The sequence below is a fragment of the Mchenga conophoros genome, linkage group LG12 (assembly GCF_057382185.1).
Source record: "Mchenga conophoros isolate Kocher_MC1m ecotype Shallow Benthic linkage group LG12, M_conophoros_male_GT1.1, whole genome shotgun sequence".
Lineage (NCBI taxonomy): Eukaryota > Metazoa > Chordata > Actinopteri > Cichliformes > Cichlidae > Mchenga > Mchenga conophoros.
Window position 1 is genome coordinate 7,447,984 of NC_140537.1, and position 16,197 is coordinate 7,464,180.

A 16,197-nucleotide genomic window follows, 5' to 3' on the forward strand; every position below is an offset into this window, starting at 1 on the left:
TGAATACCAGACGATTCTGTTTTTTACGGGACGGTTGGCAACTCTAATAATTAACCTTATGAACAAAATAAAGTTCAACATCAGTAACATAGCACCCACCCAGCTGTATAGAAACTCCGTCATGCTAGCTAGCACGCAGTACAAAAAAGTCAGCATAACGAAAATAAACTCCACCTAAACTTGGTTCATATCTGACCCAGATGGACTGCAGGTTATAACTTCTTACCTGAAGTTCAGTTCACCTGACACTGGGACCGGCGGCCGCTTCGGGTCTCTCCTCTTGCCTCCCTTTCTCTCATCCACCTGCTGGCTTCCACCACTTGCTAATGTTATTGAATCTGTGGAAGCTCCGCGATAGCCACCACACGAAGTAACGAATAACGAGCCTATCTAAATCCCAGTAACGAGTAACGCGTTCCTGGTTTTGGCATAATAACTAGTTACCGTGCTCGTTACCACAATAATAACGTAGTTACTGTAATGCGTTACTTAATAACGCGTTAGTCCCAACACTGGTGATATATTTATTGTTTAGCGGGGTGTCATTTATTTATTTATTTATTTGTTGTTGCTTTCTTGTGATGTGCTCTTGTTACATCCAAAATGCACTCTATGTGAGATTTCACAGATTATATATATGAGTTATTAGTGTGCTTAACTTGTAGGTGTGTGTGTGTCTAGGGGCAGTTCCTGAGCTTGTTTCATTAAAGGTAGTTGCATTATGACGGATGCTTATGGCTGTCAGGCTCAGCAGGCCCATTGTATTTGTGCTGCTTCTTAAACTGAGAATGACAACACAGCCTTAGAAAACTCATGCACAAACCTATACATATGCATTCAACGGCATGCACATATAGCACATTAAATCTGTAAATGTTGGGCAATTTCAATTTTTTTTACATATTTTACTTCTGTATGCTGCCAAGACTTGATGTTAAATGAAAGTTTCCACTCGTAGCTTTTATTAAAGATGTTAAACAGAAGTCTTGCATCATCTGTTCATGAATTGAAGCCCTTTTAGTACCCAGTTATGAATTGGACAAAGTTGCATAAGGATTGTTTTTAGTATTTGGATGAAAATTATTTACATGAAGTCCAGAACCCATAGTCATCATCAAATGCCTTGCTGAAGAATTAAAAGAACACAGCAAGGGATGCAGGCCATTCTGTCTAGTATAAGCTATCTCTGTTTTTCTGTCACCATCCATTTTTCTTTCCGTATTAGCCACCATCCTGATGTTTTACCCTGTCTGAAAACAGAATCCATCACGACTGAAGAAAGTATGATACATCAATAACCACTTGCTGAAGTTGCTGAACAAGCAAAAAACAAACTTGCAGAAATGTGGTTATCTACTGGTACTGTCACACATTTTGAAGTGTTCTAGTTCAGCAGATAAAAGAATTGAGGTGAAACCTGTGAAATTGAAACATTCTCTGTTTAGAAGGGCAAATGTATATCTGCTAAATCATGCTGTAAACTGGGTTAAGAACTGTCCCAAATATAAAACAAAGCAAGACAAAACATTTGTCATCAGCTGGTTTTGTCTAACTGATCATATTTAAGTATTATACAGTACTTAAAAACAACACAACGCTGTCACGCTGATGGTAAAAACACAGGCCTTTAACACAGTGCCGCTGTGCCACTTTATTTTTTAACAAAACACTACGCTTTATGTATAAAGAACTGCCTATTCTACTACTTATTGAAGAAAAAGAATCCACAAAAGATTATTTTTACTTTCTTTTATTTGTTCCAGATAAATTATAAATTATTTTTTAAAAAGCAATGAAATGCATCAGATGTCTCCCATGCTTTCTTTTCTGCTGTAATTTTTTTTTTTTTGAACATAAATTGGTCTATTGAAAATAAAATGTAGTAAGAACCACTACATTTTTTCAATAGGCCAATTTATGTTTAAGAAAACGCCAACAATCAAATGATCCCATCTGAGCAAGCACTGGGCGACGGTGGGAAGGAAAAACTCCTTTGTCTTAAAAAGAAGAAACCTTCGACAGAACCAGGCTCAGATGGTGCGGCTTCTGTCAAGACCGGTTGGGGGTTAGGTAGTTAAAAAACTACTCTAACGGTACAGCACTACAGCTTTTTGGTGGAAATGGGTGGAAGGATGGGTGTTACACCTCGTTTCATTGGAGGTCTTACAGGTGGTCGGGGTGTAGATTCAGCTTTTTTACAAATAGGTGGCAGAGGGACAGGACTAGGTCGTGGAATTATAACTAGTTGGGTGGGAATAGGTTGTCTGTGAAGGTTCTCAGTCATGGGAATAGGTTGCTTTCCACTTCTGGATATAGGTGGAACACACATCCTACGAAAAGGTGGTAGGTTGTCGGTCGAGAAAGTTTCCTTTTTCGTTGGTTGTGTGACTTGAGGAGCGGGTGTCAACTTTGTCTTTTTCGGTCTAATGGGTGGCAGTGGAGTCCGCTGTAACTGTTGTTCGTCAGATGCATCTTCCCTGCCTACGTAAATGTATTTATGTTCCTCAAAAAGGGCAATGTCTTTTTCAACTTGACTCATTGCCTCTTCGAGAAACATTTTGTAATTGTATTTTTTGTGCTGTGAAGGGGAGATAGTAAAAGGGAGGGATTGATATTCAAAGTTTAGCTCATTAAACCTCCTCTTTAGGCCCTGGAGAATGTTTTGTTTCTCCTGTTCGGCCAGTGGTTTAACTGTTTCCTGTTGTTTTGTTAACCAGGCATCATTGTCCTGCTTAGCCTTTTCTTTCTCTGCCTTTCTTCTACGCAGGTAGCCTGGAACGATTCTGTAATCGTTTTTCTGTAAATAAAAGGGGACAAGTCCAGATTTCTCAAGGAGCTGCTTGTCCCCTTTGCGTGTATCCACACAAGCAGGTTGAGCCATGACTTTCTTCATGCCTGTGTGTTCTGGTTTTTTCCTGAATGTGTGTTCAGGTTTTTCGCCTTCTGGCCTCTGTGGGCACATTTCGCGATGAGATGGGGCCTTAACTGTTCTTGGCACCATGGTCCTGTGTTCATTTTTATATTTATTTTCTAATACAATTGCTTCCCTGTATTTAGAAATATACATTTTAGGTTTGGGTGGAGGAAGAGTACTCTACTTTGGGAGAAGGTTATAAGCGCTTTCATCTGAAAACACAATTCAATCGCTAGCTTAAAATCACCTGCAAGGGAATTCTACAACTGTGTGTCGAGGCACCCCTATTTATAGATTTTTATGGCCTGGCATGTGACATCATGGTGGCCTGGCATGTGACATCATAGTGGCCTGGCATGTGACATCATGGTAGCCTGTCTTTGTTCTGTCATTTAAGCCCCACCCCCCTGGTTACTGTTGCTATTGTAACTATTATATTATGAATGCTGGTAGCTAGCATTCCACACACACACATACACTTTTTGCCAAGGTTCCAGCTGCAGTCACCAAGACATGTAAATGTATTTAGTAACCCTCTGGGGTCCAGAGTATAATTGGCCGTTTTTGACTACTTTAGATTTTACCTCTATATTTCACCTTTAAAAAAATCTTCTTCTTTTTTTTTTTGGCACAACCTCAAATATCTGAAATTTGAGTTAATTTTTCATTTATACTATATTTGCACAATAGATCTAAATTCAGACAAAAAAAATTCAAAATCCGAGTAGAAAATACTTGTCATTTTTACTGTAAAAGCCACAAACATGTTTAAGGAATTGTTTTCATAACTTGAAATGCGAATAGAAGTTGTACATTTGTAAAAATTATGCACAAGTTTTGCAAACAACTTTATGTTCAGTATAATATATGCAGGTTTTCTTCCTGAATACTATCGTTGTTTATATTTACTGCGGGAAGAAACGGTTTTTATAAGGAAAAACACTAGAAAGCACTCAGTCCCCCTCCCAACTCCCCCAGCCTTTCCTATTGGTGAAAAAATATACCATGTGGACCAATCAAAAAATGATAGGGCAACATAGCATTTAGTTGTTTACGAAGGCGGGCAGGTGTATACATATAGTTTGAGTCTGACGGCTCTTTGTTTGCTTCTCATCTGTAAACTCTGCATACTCTCTCATGTGATTCAGTTTGTTTTGAAAAGTCTCAACAGGATCTTGAGCTTTATTGTGAAAGGTTTACGTGGAAAACAAACAAGCGTACAGCGGAACCACGCGATGGTTTTACCGTCATTGTTGCTAACGAAAACACGTAAAAACAGGCACTTGCCCGCCCATAGTGTGGTTATATTAAATATAAGAGAAAGAGAGAACTTTAAGAAATTAATATAGCCACTAAGGTGACCGTCAAAACGATGAAAAATACTGCTGTAAACAGTTTATTTTACGACATCACGAAACAAACGATAGCGTAATAGGAAACGATAGACATTTTTATATTGTCATTTGATATATATCGTTATATCGAACAGCCCTAACATACACTCTTATATTTGTACATATATTTATTCTTATAATTCTCAGATTTACCCATTCGTATATTTTGCTTGTTCTTATGTTATTGTATTTTGCACACCTCTGTTGCACACACATAAGAATTTCGCTCACATGTGCTGTACCAGTGTACCTGCACATGTTATGTGATACGGGAAATCTCCAATTTTTTTTTATTTTGTTTTTTTTGAGATTAAATAATATACCATTGTAAAGACGACACAAGAGTTCCAGAGGCTCTTCTGGGAGCCAGAGTCGACCAGAAAACGTTTCCCCGAGCTTGAGTCCTCTATGAAGAGCAGCCTTTCCTTATCGGCAGCGGTCACAGCCGCTACAGAGCGCTGGCAGGCTTGTTTCCCTGGGCCTTAAAACTGCAAAGGCGGCACGGTGCTGTCACGCTGATGGTAAAAACACAGGCCTTTAACACAGTGCCGCTGTGCCACTTTATTTTTTAACAAAACACTACGCTTTATGTATAAAGAACTGCCTATTCTACTACTTATTGAAGAAAAAGAATCCACAAAAGATTATTTTTACTTTCTTTTATTTGTTCCAGATAAATTATAAATTATTTTTTAAAAAGCAATGAAATGCATCAGATGTCTCCCATGCTTTCTTTTCTGCTGTAATTTTTTTTGTTTTTGAACATAAATTGGTCTATTGAAAATAAAATGTAGTAAGAACCACTACATTTTTTCAATAGGCCAATTTATGTTTAAGAAAACCCCAACAATCAAATGATCTCATCTGAGCAAGCACTGGGCGACGGTGGGAAGGAAAAACTCCTTTGTCTTAAAAAGAAGAAACCTTCGACAGAACCAGGCTCAGATGGTGCGGCTTCTGTCAAGACCGGTTGGGGGTTAGGTAGTTAAAAAACTACTCTAACGGTACAGCACTACAGCTTTTTGGTGGAAATGGGTGGAAGGATGGGTGTTACACCTCGTTTCATTGGAGGTCTTACAGGTGGTCGGGGTGTAGATTCAGCTTTTTTACAAATAGGTGGCAGAGGGACAGGACTAGGTCGTGGAATTATAACTAGTTGGGTGGGAATAGGTTGTCTGTGAAGGTTCTCAGTCATGGGAATAGGTTGCTTTCCACTTCTGGATATAGGTGGAACACACATCCTACGAAAAGGTGGTAGGTTGTCGGTCGAGAAAGTTTCCTTTTTCGTTGGTTGTGTGACTTGAGGAGCGGGTGTCAACTTTGTCTTTTTCGGTCTAATGGGTGGCAGTGGAGTCCGCTGTAACTGTTGTTCGTCAGATGCATCTTCCCTGCCTACGTAAATGTATTTATGTTCCTCAAAAAGGGCAATGTCTTTTTCAACTTGATTCATTGCCTCTTCGAGAAACATTTTGTAATTGTATTTTTTGTGCTGTGAAGGGGAGATAGTAAAAGGGAGGGATTGATATTCAAAGTTTAGCTCATTAAACCTCCTCTTTAGGCCCTGGAGAATGTTTTGTTTCTCCTGTTCGGCCAGTGGTTTAACTGTTTCCTGTTGTTTTGTTAACCAGGCATCATTGTCCTGCTTAGCCTTTTCTTTCTCTGCCTTTCTTCTACGCAGGTAGCCTGGAACGATTCTGTAATCGTTTTTCTGTAAATAAAAGGGGACAAGTCCAGATTTCTCAAGGAGCTGCTTGTCCCCTTTGCGTGTATCCACACAAGCAGGTTGAGCCATGACTTTCTTCATGCCTGTGTGTTCTGGTTTTTTCCTGAATGTGTGTTCAGGTTTTTCGCCTTCTGGCCTCTGTGGGCACATTTCGCGATGAGATGGCGCCTTAACTGTTCTTGGCACCATGGTCCTGTGTTCATTTTTATATTTATTTTCTAATACAATTGCTTCCCTGTATTTAGAAATATACATTTTAGGTTTGGGTGGAGGAAGAGTACTCTACTTTGGGAGAAGGTTATAAGCGCTTTCATCTGAAAACACAATTCAATCGCTAGCTTAAATTCACCTGCAAGGGAATTCTACAACTGTGTGTCGAGGCACCCCTATTTATAGATTTTTATGGCCTGGCATGTGACATCATGGTGGCCTGGCATGTGACATCATGGTGGCCTGGCATGTGACATCATGGTAGCCTGTCTTTGTTCTGTCATTTAAGCCCCACCCCCCTGGTTACTGTTGCTATTGTAACTATTATATTATGAATGCTGGTAGCTAGCATTCCACACACACACATACACTTTTTGCCAAGGTTCCAGCTGCAGTCACCAAGACATGTAAATGTATTTAGTAACCCTCTGGGGTCCAGAGTATAATTGGCCGTTTTTGACTACTTTAGATTTTACCTCTATATTTCACCTTTAAAAAAATCTTCTTCTTTTTTTTTTTTGGCACAACCTCAAATATCTGAAATTTGAGTTAATTTTTCATTTATACTATATTTGCACAATAGATCTAAATTCAGACAAAAAAAATTCAAAATCCGAGTAGAAAATACTTGTCATTTTTACTGTAAAAGCCACAAACATGTTTAAGGAATTGTTTTCATAACTTGAAATGCGAATAGAAGTTGTACATTTGTAAAAATTATGCACAAGTTTTGCAAACAACTTTATGTTCAGTATAATATATGCAGGTTTTCTTCCTGAATACTATCGTTGTTTATATTTACTGCGGGAAGAAACGGTTTTTATAAGGAAAAACACTAGAAAGCACTCAGTCCCCCTCCCAACTCCCCCAGCCTTTCCTATTGGTGAAAAAATATACCATGTGGACCAATCAAAAAATGATAGGGCAACATAGCATTTAGTTGTTTACGAAGGCGGGCAGGTGTATACATATAGTTTGAGTCTGACGGCTCTTTGTTTGCTTCTCATCTGTAAACTCTGCATACTCTCTCATGTGATTCAGTTTGTTTTGAAAAGTCTCAACAGGATCTTGAGCTTTATTGTGAAAGGTTTACGTGGAAAACAAACAAGCGTACAGCGGAACCACGCGATGGTTTTACCGTCATTGTTGCTAACGAAAACACGTAAAAACAGGCACTTGCCCGCCCATAGTGTGGTTATATTAAATATAAGAGAAAGAGAGAACTTTAAGAAATTAATATAGCCACTAAGGTGACCGTCAAAACGATGAAAAATACTGCTGTAAACAGTTTATTTTACGACATCACGAAACAAACGATAGCGTAATAGGAAACGATAGACATTTTTATATCGTCATTTGATATATATCGTTATATCGAACAGCCCTAACATACACTCTTATATTTGTACATATATTTATTCTTATAATTCTCAGATTTACCCATTCGTATAATATACGAATGGGTAATATGTAGAAGATATATTATATCTTCTACACGTTCTGTCTCTTGTCACGTGTGTGTTTATATTTAAATCATGTATGTTGATTATTTAAATATGCTTTTTCATTCATTTTTAAAAAATGTCAACAGCTGTCGTTTACAGATTCATTGTTTACTATATGCTATATATATATATGAACATGAACAAAACTGAAAACACTGGGTCACCGACCCAGGAACCCTGACAATATGTATTTTACCTGGTTAATGTGTGTGGCGGGGCGTGGTCTGCAGCGCCGCTGCAGGGGAGGCGGACGCACCTGAGCGGCACCCGCGATCACGCCTCGGCGCCTTAACGTCTGTGCTCTCTATGCTGTTGTGTTGGTATGTGTCGGGCTGTGAGCTTTAACACCGGCTGTATGCATACAGCAACCGTGTGTGAAAAGTGGTCAATAAAGAGAAGCTGTAAAGCGTGTTCATGGAAACATCGTTGGGTCTGCCGTGATATGTTTACAATGGGACTTCTGCTCCTGAATCTCTGCGCACAGCGTCTGCAAATCGGGGCTGTATGAAGTCACTTTCATCTTTACGCAGGACTGTAAGCTGTCATCTGTGAGGCGTGAGCGGTGTTTGTTTTTAACATAGTTCACGGTGGAGCTGCTGACATAATGTGGATCCGAAGATTGATAATTAGCCTACCTGGGGTTGAAAGTCTCGATAAATGCACGGCGTTTCGGCGGGTATATCGGCTTCCGCAAGTGTGACGCTTATTTTGAGCGTTCAAAAACTAATAGAATATAATTTTATATTTATATTTCATTTCAATATCACAGTAATCTTCCAATTTAGAACTACAAGTTAAAAAAGAACTAACATAAATAAAATACACTTCAGCTAATTACTTAAAAAAATAATTTATTTTCCCAAACCACGCAGAGCCGCACTAAAAGGACTAAAGAGCCGCAGGTTGCTGACCCCTGCACTAACCTATTCAGCTGCTTGTGAATGCAAATATCTAATCAGCCAATCACATGCCAGAAAAAAAAAAGGGTGATTTAAGTGACTTTGAAGGCAGCATTGCTGTTGGTGACAGATGGGCTGTTTTACGTTTTTCAGACACTCCTGATCTTCTCAAATTTTCTCAGGAATTTACAGAGAACAGTCCAAACTGAAAAGCGAAATAAACATTTCCCTGGGTAAAAATGCCTTGTTGATTGCAGAAGTCAGAGGGGCGTGGCCATGCTGAAGGCAAGAGGAATTCTAAGCCAGTTTCTCAACCCAGCCCATCTGATATCAGTAACCACAACACATTCAAAGTCAATTAAAAGTCGCCTTTCTTGCCCGTTCCGATGCTCGCTTTCAACTTTGAAATGAGACCACTTGGACAACAGTAATGATAAATAATTGCAAATAGAGCACGTTTACAGAATTTAATGTCATTTTTATAGAGCACCTCTTATTTTAAGAAAAGATGGGCGAGACGATTTTTGAAACTAACTGCAAATTAAGCACACAATATTTAATATCTGTATTTTACCATTTTGATAAGACATATTTCAGTACTCCAAAACACTTTTATTAGACTGCCAACATGCTTACAAGTAGTAAATCCAGGTTAGTGGATCATAATTAAACATAACTCTGTGGCAAACGCAGAGTTCAGCAGGCCATCAAGGAAGAAGTGACGTGCATTTCTGCAGTGTAAAGATTCACAAATGATTTTCTCCTTAATCTACAGTCACACAAAGCGCCAGGAAAATCTTTGGTGATGTTCTCAGATGATTCTGACGCTTATCACCCAGTTCCTCCTGATGTCCTCCACACCATCAACCCTCTGTCCTCCTCACAGTTTCTTCCTCAGCTTGCCTTTCTTATGGCCACCCCTTCCAAAACCTGACTTTTTAACTTCTCCGAGCCACTTTTTGTTCTTGGAGCGGAGCTTCCTCATCCCCCCGCCCTGCAGGAACTGGTGCTTCTGCTTTTTCTTGCGCTGCTTCATGATCTGATCCTTTGTTTTCAGCTCCGAGCGTGCTTTGTGGTCACCGGAGCTCTGTACGTTTGGACCTCGTCGGCCACGGCCACGACCTGGGAGAGGCACGACACAACAAAGAGGTTGGAGGTGTTGGGTCTAAACTCAGACCCCGCTGTATCCAAGACTTATTCCCATGAAAGAAAAACAAGGCAACAGTGTTCGATCGATTTCTTGCGCAAGGGAGGCCCCCTCATCTGTGTCCAGCACGACAATGAACCCCGATGATGGCCTCCTCTCGCTGCCTTTTATTGACAAACTTCAAACAATAGTTTACAAAACACCTCCCCCTGCAACCCCCTTTGGTTACAAAGACAAGGCACTGTATGTAAGTGTGTGTGTGTGGGTGTTATGTGAGAATGTGTGTGTGTGTGTGTGTGTGTGTGTGTGTGTGTTGATCAAAGGGTCATAAAACCTAAAAGCAGGAACAACATCCTTGGTCATAAAGAGGGTAGTCTTCCCCCACACCCAATGTATGGTTTACCAAAGATAACACAGTGAAACCATACAAAGGGTAGGAAGCTCTACCAAACATCAAACAGATCTTCAAAAGGACGTTCCTGTGATAAAACACTTCAACCTCCCACCCAGAACCTCGAGAATCTGGGGATGGGAGGAAAGAAAGAATTCCTTTCACAGAGTTAAAACAATGGACAAATGGTAAATATAAAAATGACAAATGTTTAACTATTTAATCTAACAGGAGGTTATAGCTCGCAAGGCTGGAAGAGGGACTTGAAGTATTTACCTTTAGAGTTGAGTTAAAACATGGTGGCTGATGTTCTATATTTAACAGGCAGACATGTTTGTGCTATTCATTTTGATGCCTTCCTACCTCTTGCTGGCTTCCTGCCTCCTCCGCCTGTTTCTCCATCTGATCCAGATCCTGTATCATCAATCTTGTATTTTTTCCTTCACTCCTCATAACTGACATGTCAGAGCGTTCTCACTCCCGAGGCGTAACATGTCGACGTTTTGTCACGTCCCGCGGCGTTCCTGAGGAACGCGAAAGGAGACCTTCGGCGTTCTTATGGTACGCGGCGGGTTATGGCTGGGATCCAGTGCAATGACGCTTCCGCGGTAATAGATGTTCCAGCCCTGTATTCCAGCCCTAAACCTAACCTTATCCCTAGCCCTGACCATAACCTTATTCCTGACCTTATCTAGGACTTTAATGAAGCTAAATAGTGTGTTTCTAAGCGATTTGAATAAAAAGAGCGAACATGTGTAGATTCAGTCCAGACGGTTCTCATATTTCCTCTTTTTTCCGAGGTCGTCATTTAGGAACGTGGTGGGTAGCCGAAAACGTAATATGGTGACGATTTGTCACCTAGCGTAAAATGTTACGCTTTGGGAGTGAGAACGGGTTGGACATTCGGGACATGGCTGAAAACTTCAACATTGAGGTAAAAACAACGGCGGGGTATAGTCCCTGGAGCAACGGACTACTGGAGAGACATAACATGACACTTACAGAAATCCTCCTGAAGGTAAAAAAGGAACGAGGATGTGACTGGCACACTGCGCTAGACTGGGCCCTTATGGCCAAAAACAGTATGCTTAATGTACATGGTTATAGTCCACATCAACTTGTGTTTGGCCAAAACCCCAACCTTCCTTCTGTGTTGATGGATAAGCCACCTGCCTTAGAGGGCACAACTGTAAGTGCAAGAGTAGCTGAACATATCTCAGCATTACATGCTTCCAGAAAAGCATTTACTGAGGCAGAGTGTTCAGAAAGGATCAGGAGAGCACTACGCAAACAACTTAGGCCTACAGATGACAAATATGAGGCAGGAGATAAAGTATACTACAAACGAGTCGACTGTACAGAGTGGAAGGGTCCAGGTGTAGTTATTGGGCAGGATGGAACTGTTGTATTTGTAAGACATGGGGGGACTCTTGTAAGAGTACACCAGTCAAGATTGACTAAAGTGGATTCACGGACTGGAGATAAACAAATATCACACAGTACTACTGATGATGACAACAAAGACGCAGTTGAAAATGATGACACTGACACACCCGATGGGGAACAGAGTATTAGTGAGGAAGAAGACATCACTATTGACAGAGAAACTAACACTACAGAAAACATGTCTGTCACACACACTACAGAAAACATGTCTGTCACACAAACTGCAAATGAGCCCTCTACACCCACTGATCATGTCTCTGCAAATGTAAAGTTAAGATCAGGACAGCTGATTGCTTTTACCAACAGAGACAACGGTGTTCAACACACAGCCAGAGTGCTAGGCAGAGCGGGAAAAGCAAAAGGGCAATACAAAAACTGGTACAATGTGCAATATCTTGAGCATGATGGTAGTGAAGGTGAAAAGAAAGCTGTAGACATGTCACTTGTTGATGGTCTTTGCACTGAAGCTGAAAACAGAGATGCAGATGTACTCATAACAAGAGATATTTCCTTTGATTCTGCTAAGCAGCAGGAGATTGAGAGCTGGCAAAGTAATGGTGTGTTTGATGAAGTGAAAGACCTGGGTCAAAAATGTGTGTCTACTAGATGGGTCTGTACACTCAAAGAAACTACTAATGGTGTTGTCCCAAAGGCTCGACTTGTGGCACGGGGGTTTGAAGAGGTAAATACTAAAGAACTACAGAAAGACTCTCCAACATGTGCGTCTGAGTCCCTCAGACTGGTGCTAGCTGTGATATGTCAAAACAAGTGGAGAGTAAATTCAATGGACATTAAATCTGCCTTCTTGCAGGGAATGCAACTGTCAAGAGACATCTATCTTCGTCCCCCACCTGAAGCTGGCAAGGACAATGTTCTATGGAAACTGAAAAAGTGTGTTTATGGACTTGCAGATGCTTCACTTTATTGGTACAATAAGGTCAAAGACATTATGCTCAAAACTGGTGGTAAAATATCACAGGTTGATCCTGCAGTGTTCTATTGGCAGAATGAACAATCTGAGGTTACAGGAGTGCTTGCATGTCACGTTGATGATTTCCTTTGGGCTGGTTCAAGTCACTTTGCAACTCATATCATTCCTGTACTGAAATCTACCTTCCTTGTGGGCCGTGAAGAACATGACAGCTTTTCTTATGTTGGTATGGACATTTGTACAGTTAATGATGTAATAGAGGTGCATCAACAACTTTACATTGACAACCTACAACCGGTTCAGCTACAAGCAGCACGGGCTGTACAGAGGGAGGCTTCCTTAAGTGAAACAGAACGTGAGCAACTCAGGTCAAAAATAGGACAGATTTTGTGGGTTGCCAAACAAACAAGGCCTGATGTTATGTTTGACACATGTAGGCTTGGATCTAATATCAAAGATGCAACTGTACAGTCTATTCATGAAGTGAACAAAGTTATCCGTAAACTTAAGGCAGAGAAAGTGACTCTTAAGTTTCAGCACTTGGGTAACAGTGAGGATCTGGCATTGGTTGTTTTCAGTGATGCTTCATTTGGCAACCTTCCTGATGGCGGTACTCAAGGAAGGGCATTAATCGTCCTTATGGGTAAAGGAGGAAAGTTTTGTCCTCTCTTCTGGCAGTCTAAAAAAATCAGGCGCGTGGTCAGAAGTACACTGGCAGGAGAAACTCTTGCCATGTCAGATGGAATAGACAGTGCTGTCTTCCTGGCAACACTTTTTTCTGAGCTTACAACTGGTAACACTGGTCTAAACGCTCTTCCTTTGATCTGTGTAACTGATAATCATTCCTTGTTTGATGCACTCAAGTCTACTAAGCAGGTTACAGAGAAGAGACTGAGGCTAGAAATGAGCAGCATTAAAGAGCTCATACAAGCCAAGAAAATCAGACAGGTTTGTTGGTCAGATTCAAAATCTCAACTTGCTGATTGTCTGACGAAAAAGGGAGTTTCACCTTTAACCCTTCTAAAGGCGCTAGATGAAGGACTCTGGATACTGTAATCCTTTGTCTACAAAGTTGTCTTTGCATTCAAATGTACCATTGTTTATTGTGTGCAATGATAGTATGCTTTAAGTAAAGCAAAGCACTTTTGAAATGTTTTTTTTGTTTATATAAATATATACATATATGTATACAAATATTTACAGGGGTGTGTATACAAATGTTTACTGGGGTGTGTTTATACTCTTATTTTATTTTTTTAAGAAAGAGGGAGATTGTTAACTTGTTATTTTCTGTTTTATCGCGAGAGTACGGTTGCCCGCGAAGTGTTGTTGTTGTGGTCCGTATGTAAAATGGCGGAAGGAATAAAAGCGCTGTGAATGAGAGTACAACGTCGTGTCTTTTGAGTTAACACTATCGTTGTTTATATTTACTGCGGGAAGAAACGGTTTTTATAAGGAAAAACACTAGAAAGCACTCAGTCCCCCTCCCAACTCCCCCAGCCTTTCCTATTGGTGAAAAAATATACCATGTGGACCAATCAAAAAATGATAGGGCAACATAGCATTTAGTTGTTTACGAAGGCGGGCAGGTGTATACATATAGTTTGAGTCTGACGGCTCTTTGTTTGCTTCTCATCTGTAAACTCTGCATACTCTCTCATGTGATTCAGTTTGTTTTGAAAAGTCTCAACAGGATCTTGAGCTTTATTGTGAAAGGTTTACGTGGAAAACAAACAAGCGTACAGCGGAACCACGCGATGGTTTTACCGTCATTGTTGCTAACGAAAACACGTAAAAACAGGCACTTGCCCGCCCATAGTGTGGTTATATTAAATATAAGAGAAAGAGAGAACTTTAAGAAATTAATATAGCCACTAAGGTGACCGTCAAAACGATGAAAAATACTGCTGTAAACAGTTTATTTTACGACATCACGAAACAAACGATAGCGTAATAGGAAACGATAGACATTTTTATATTGTCATTTGATATATATCGTTATATCGAACAGCCCTAACATACACTCTTATATTTGTACATATATTTATTCTTATAATTCTCAGATTTACCCATTCGTATATTTTGCTTGTTCTTATGTTATTGTATTTTGCACACCTCTGTTGCACACACATAAGAATTTCGCTCACATGTGCTGTACCAGTGTACCTGCACATGTTATGTGATACGGGAAATCTCCAATTTTTTTTTATTTTGTTTTTTTTGAGATTAAATAATATACCATTGTAAAGACGACACAAGAGTTCCAGAGGCTCTTCTGGGAGCCAGAGTCGACCAGAAAACGTTTCCCCGAGCTTGAGTCCTCTATGAAGAGCAGCCTTTCCTTATCGGCAGCGGTCACAGCCGCTACAGAGCGCTGGCAGGCTTGTTTCCCTGGGCCTTAAAACTGCAAAGGCGGCACGGTGCTGTCACGCTGATGGTAAAAACACAGGCCTTTAACACAGTGCCGCTGTGCCACTTTATTTTTTAACAAAACACTACGCTTTATGTATAAAGAACTGCCTATTCTACTACTTATTGAAGAAAAAGAATCCACAAAAGATTATTTTTACTTTCTTTTATTTGTTCCAGATAAATTATAAATTATTTTTTAAAAAGCAATGAAATGCATCAGATGTCTCCCATGCTTTCTTTTCTGCTGTAATTTTTTTTTTTTGAACATAAATTGGTCTATTGAAAATAAAATGTAGTAAGAACCAACTACATTTTTTCAATAGGCCAATTTATGTTTAAGAAAACCCCAACAATCAAATGATCCCATCTGAGCAAGCACTGGGCGACGGTGGGAAGGAAAAACTCCTTTGTCTTAAAAAGAAGAAACCTTCGACAGAACCAGGCTCAGATGGTGCGGCTTCTGTCAAGACCGGTTGGGGGTTAGGTAGTTAAAAAACTACTCTAACGGTACAGCACTACAGCTTTTTGGTGGAAATGGGTGGAAGGATGGGTGTTACACCTCGTTTCATTGGAGGTCTTACAGGTGGTCGGGGTGTAGATTCAGCTTTTTTACAAATAGGTGGCAGAGGGACAGGACTAGGTCGTGGAATTATAACTAGTTGGGTGGGAATAGGTTGTCTGTGAAGGTTCTCAGTCATGGGAATAGGTTGCTTTCCACTTCTGGATATAGGTGGAACACACATCCTACGAAAAGGTGGTAGGTTGTCGGTCGAGAAAGTTTCCTTTTTCGTTGGTTGTGTGACTTGAGGAGCGGGTGTCAACTTTGTCTTTTTCGGTCTAATGGGTGGCAGTGGAGTCCGCTGTAACTGTTGTTCGTCAGATGCATCTTCCCTGCCTACGTAAATGTATTTATGTTCCTCAAAAAGGGCAATGTCTTTTTCAACTTGACTCATTGCCTCTTCGAGAAACATTTTGTAATTGTATTTTTTGTGCTGTGAAGGGGAGATAGTAAAAGGGAGGGATTGATATTCAAAGTTTAGCTCATTAAACCTCCTCTTTAGGCCCTGGAGAATGTTTTGTTTCTCCTGTTCGGCCAGTGGTTTAACTGTTTCCTGTTGTTTTGTTAACCAGGCATCATTGTCCTGCTTAGCCTTTTCTTTCTCTGCCTTTCTTCTACGCAGGTAGCCTGGAACGATTCTGTAATCGTTTTTCTGTAAATAAAAGG

The 16,197-nt window shown here is 40.3% G+C and overlaps 1 protein-coding gene and 1 long non-coding RNA gene across 2 annotated transcripts in view; one reads left to right on the forward strand and one right to left on the reverse strand.

Moving 5' to 3' along the window:
• The window catches only part of LOC146562068 (dynein axonemal heavy chain 5-like), a 66,594-nt gene extending 63,609 nt beyond the window's left edge, over positions 1-2,985 (forward strand). The window contains exon 68 of the mRNA XM_085295003.1: positions 2,932-2,985. Within this exon, the coding sequence (XP_085151129.1) occupies positions 2,932-2,985 (54 nt within the window). The remainder of the gene's footprint in view (positions 1-2,931) is intronic.
• A 6,113-nt stretch (positions 2,986-9,098) lies between these two features.
• LOC146562069 (uncharacterized) lies at positions 9,099-10,737 on the reverse strand. The gene is made up of 2 exons (XR_014894606.1): positions 10,547-10,737; positions 9,099-9,767 (listed from the first exon to the last, which is right to left on the reverse strand). It is a non-coding gene; the product is annotated as an uncharacterized LOC146562069 (long non-coding RNA).
• Positions 10,738-16,197: the final 5,460 nt, after the last annotated feature.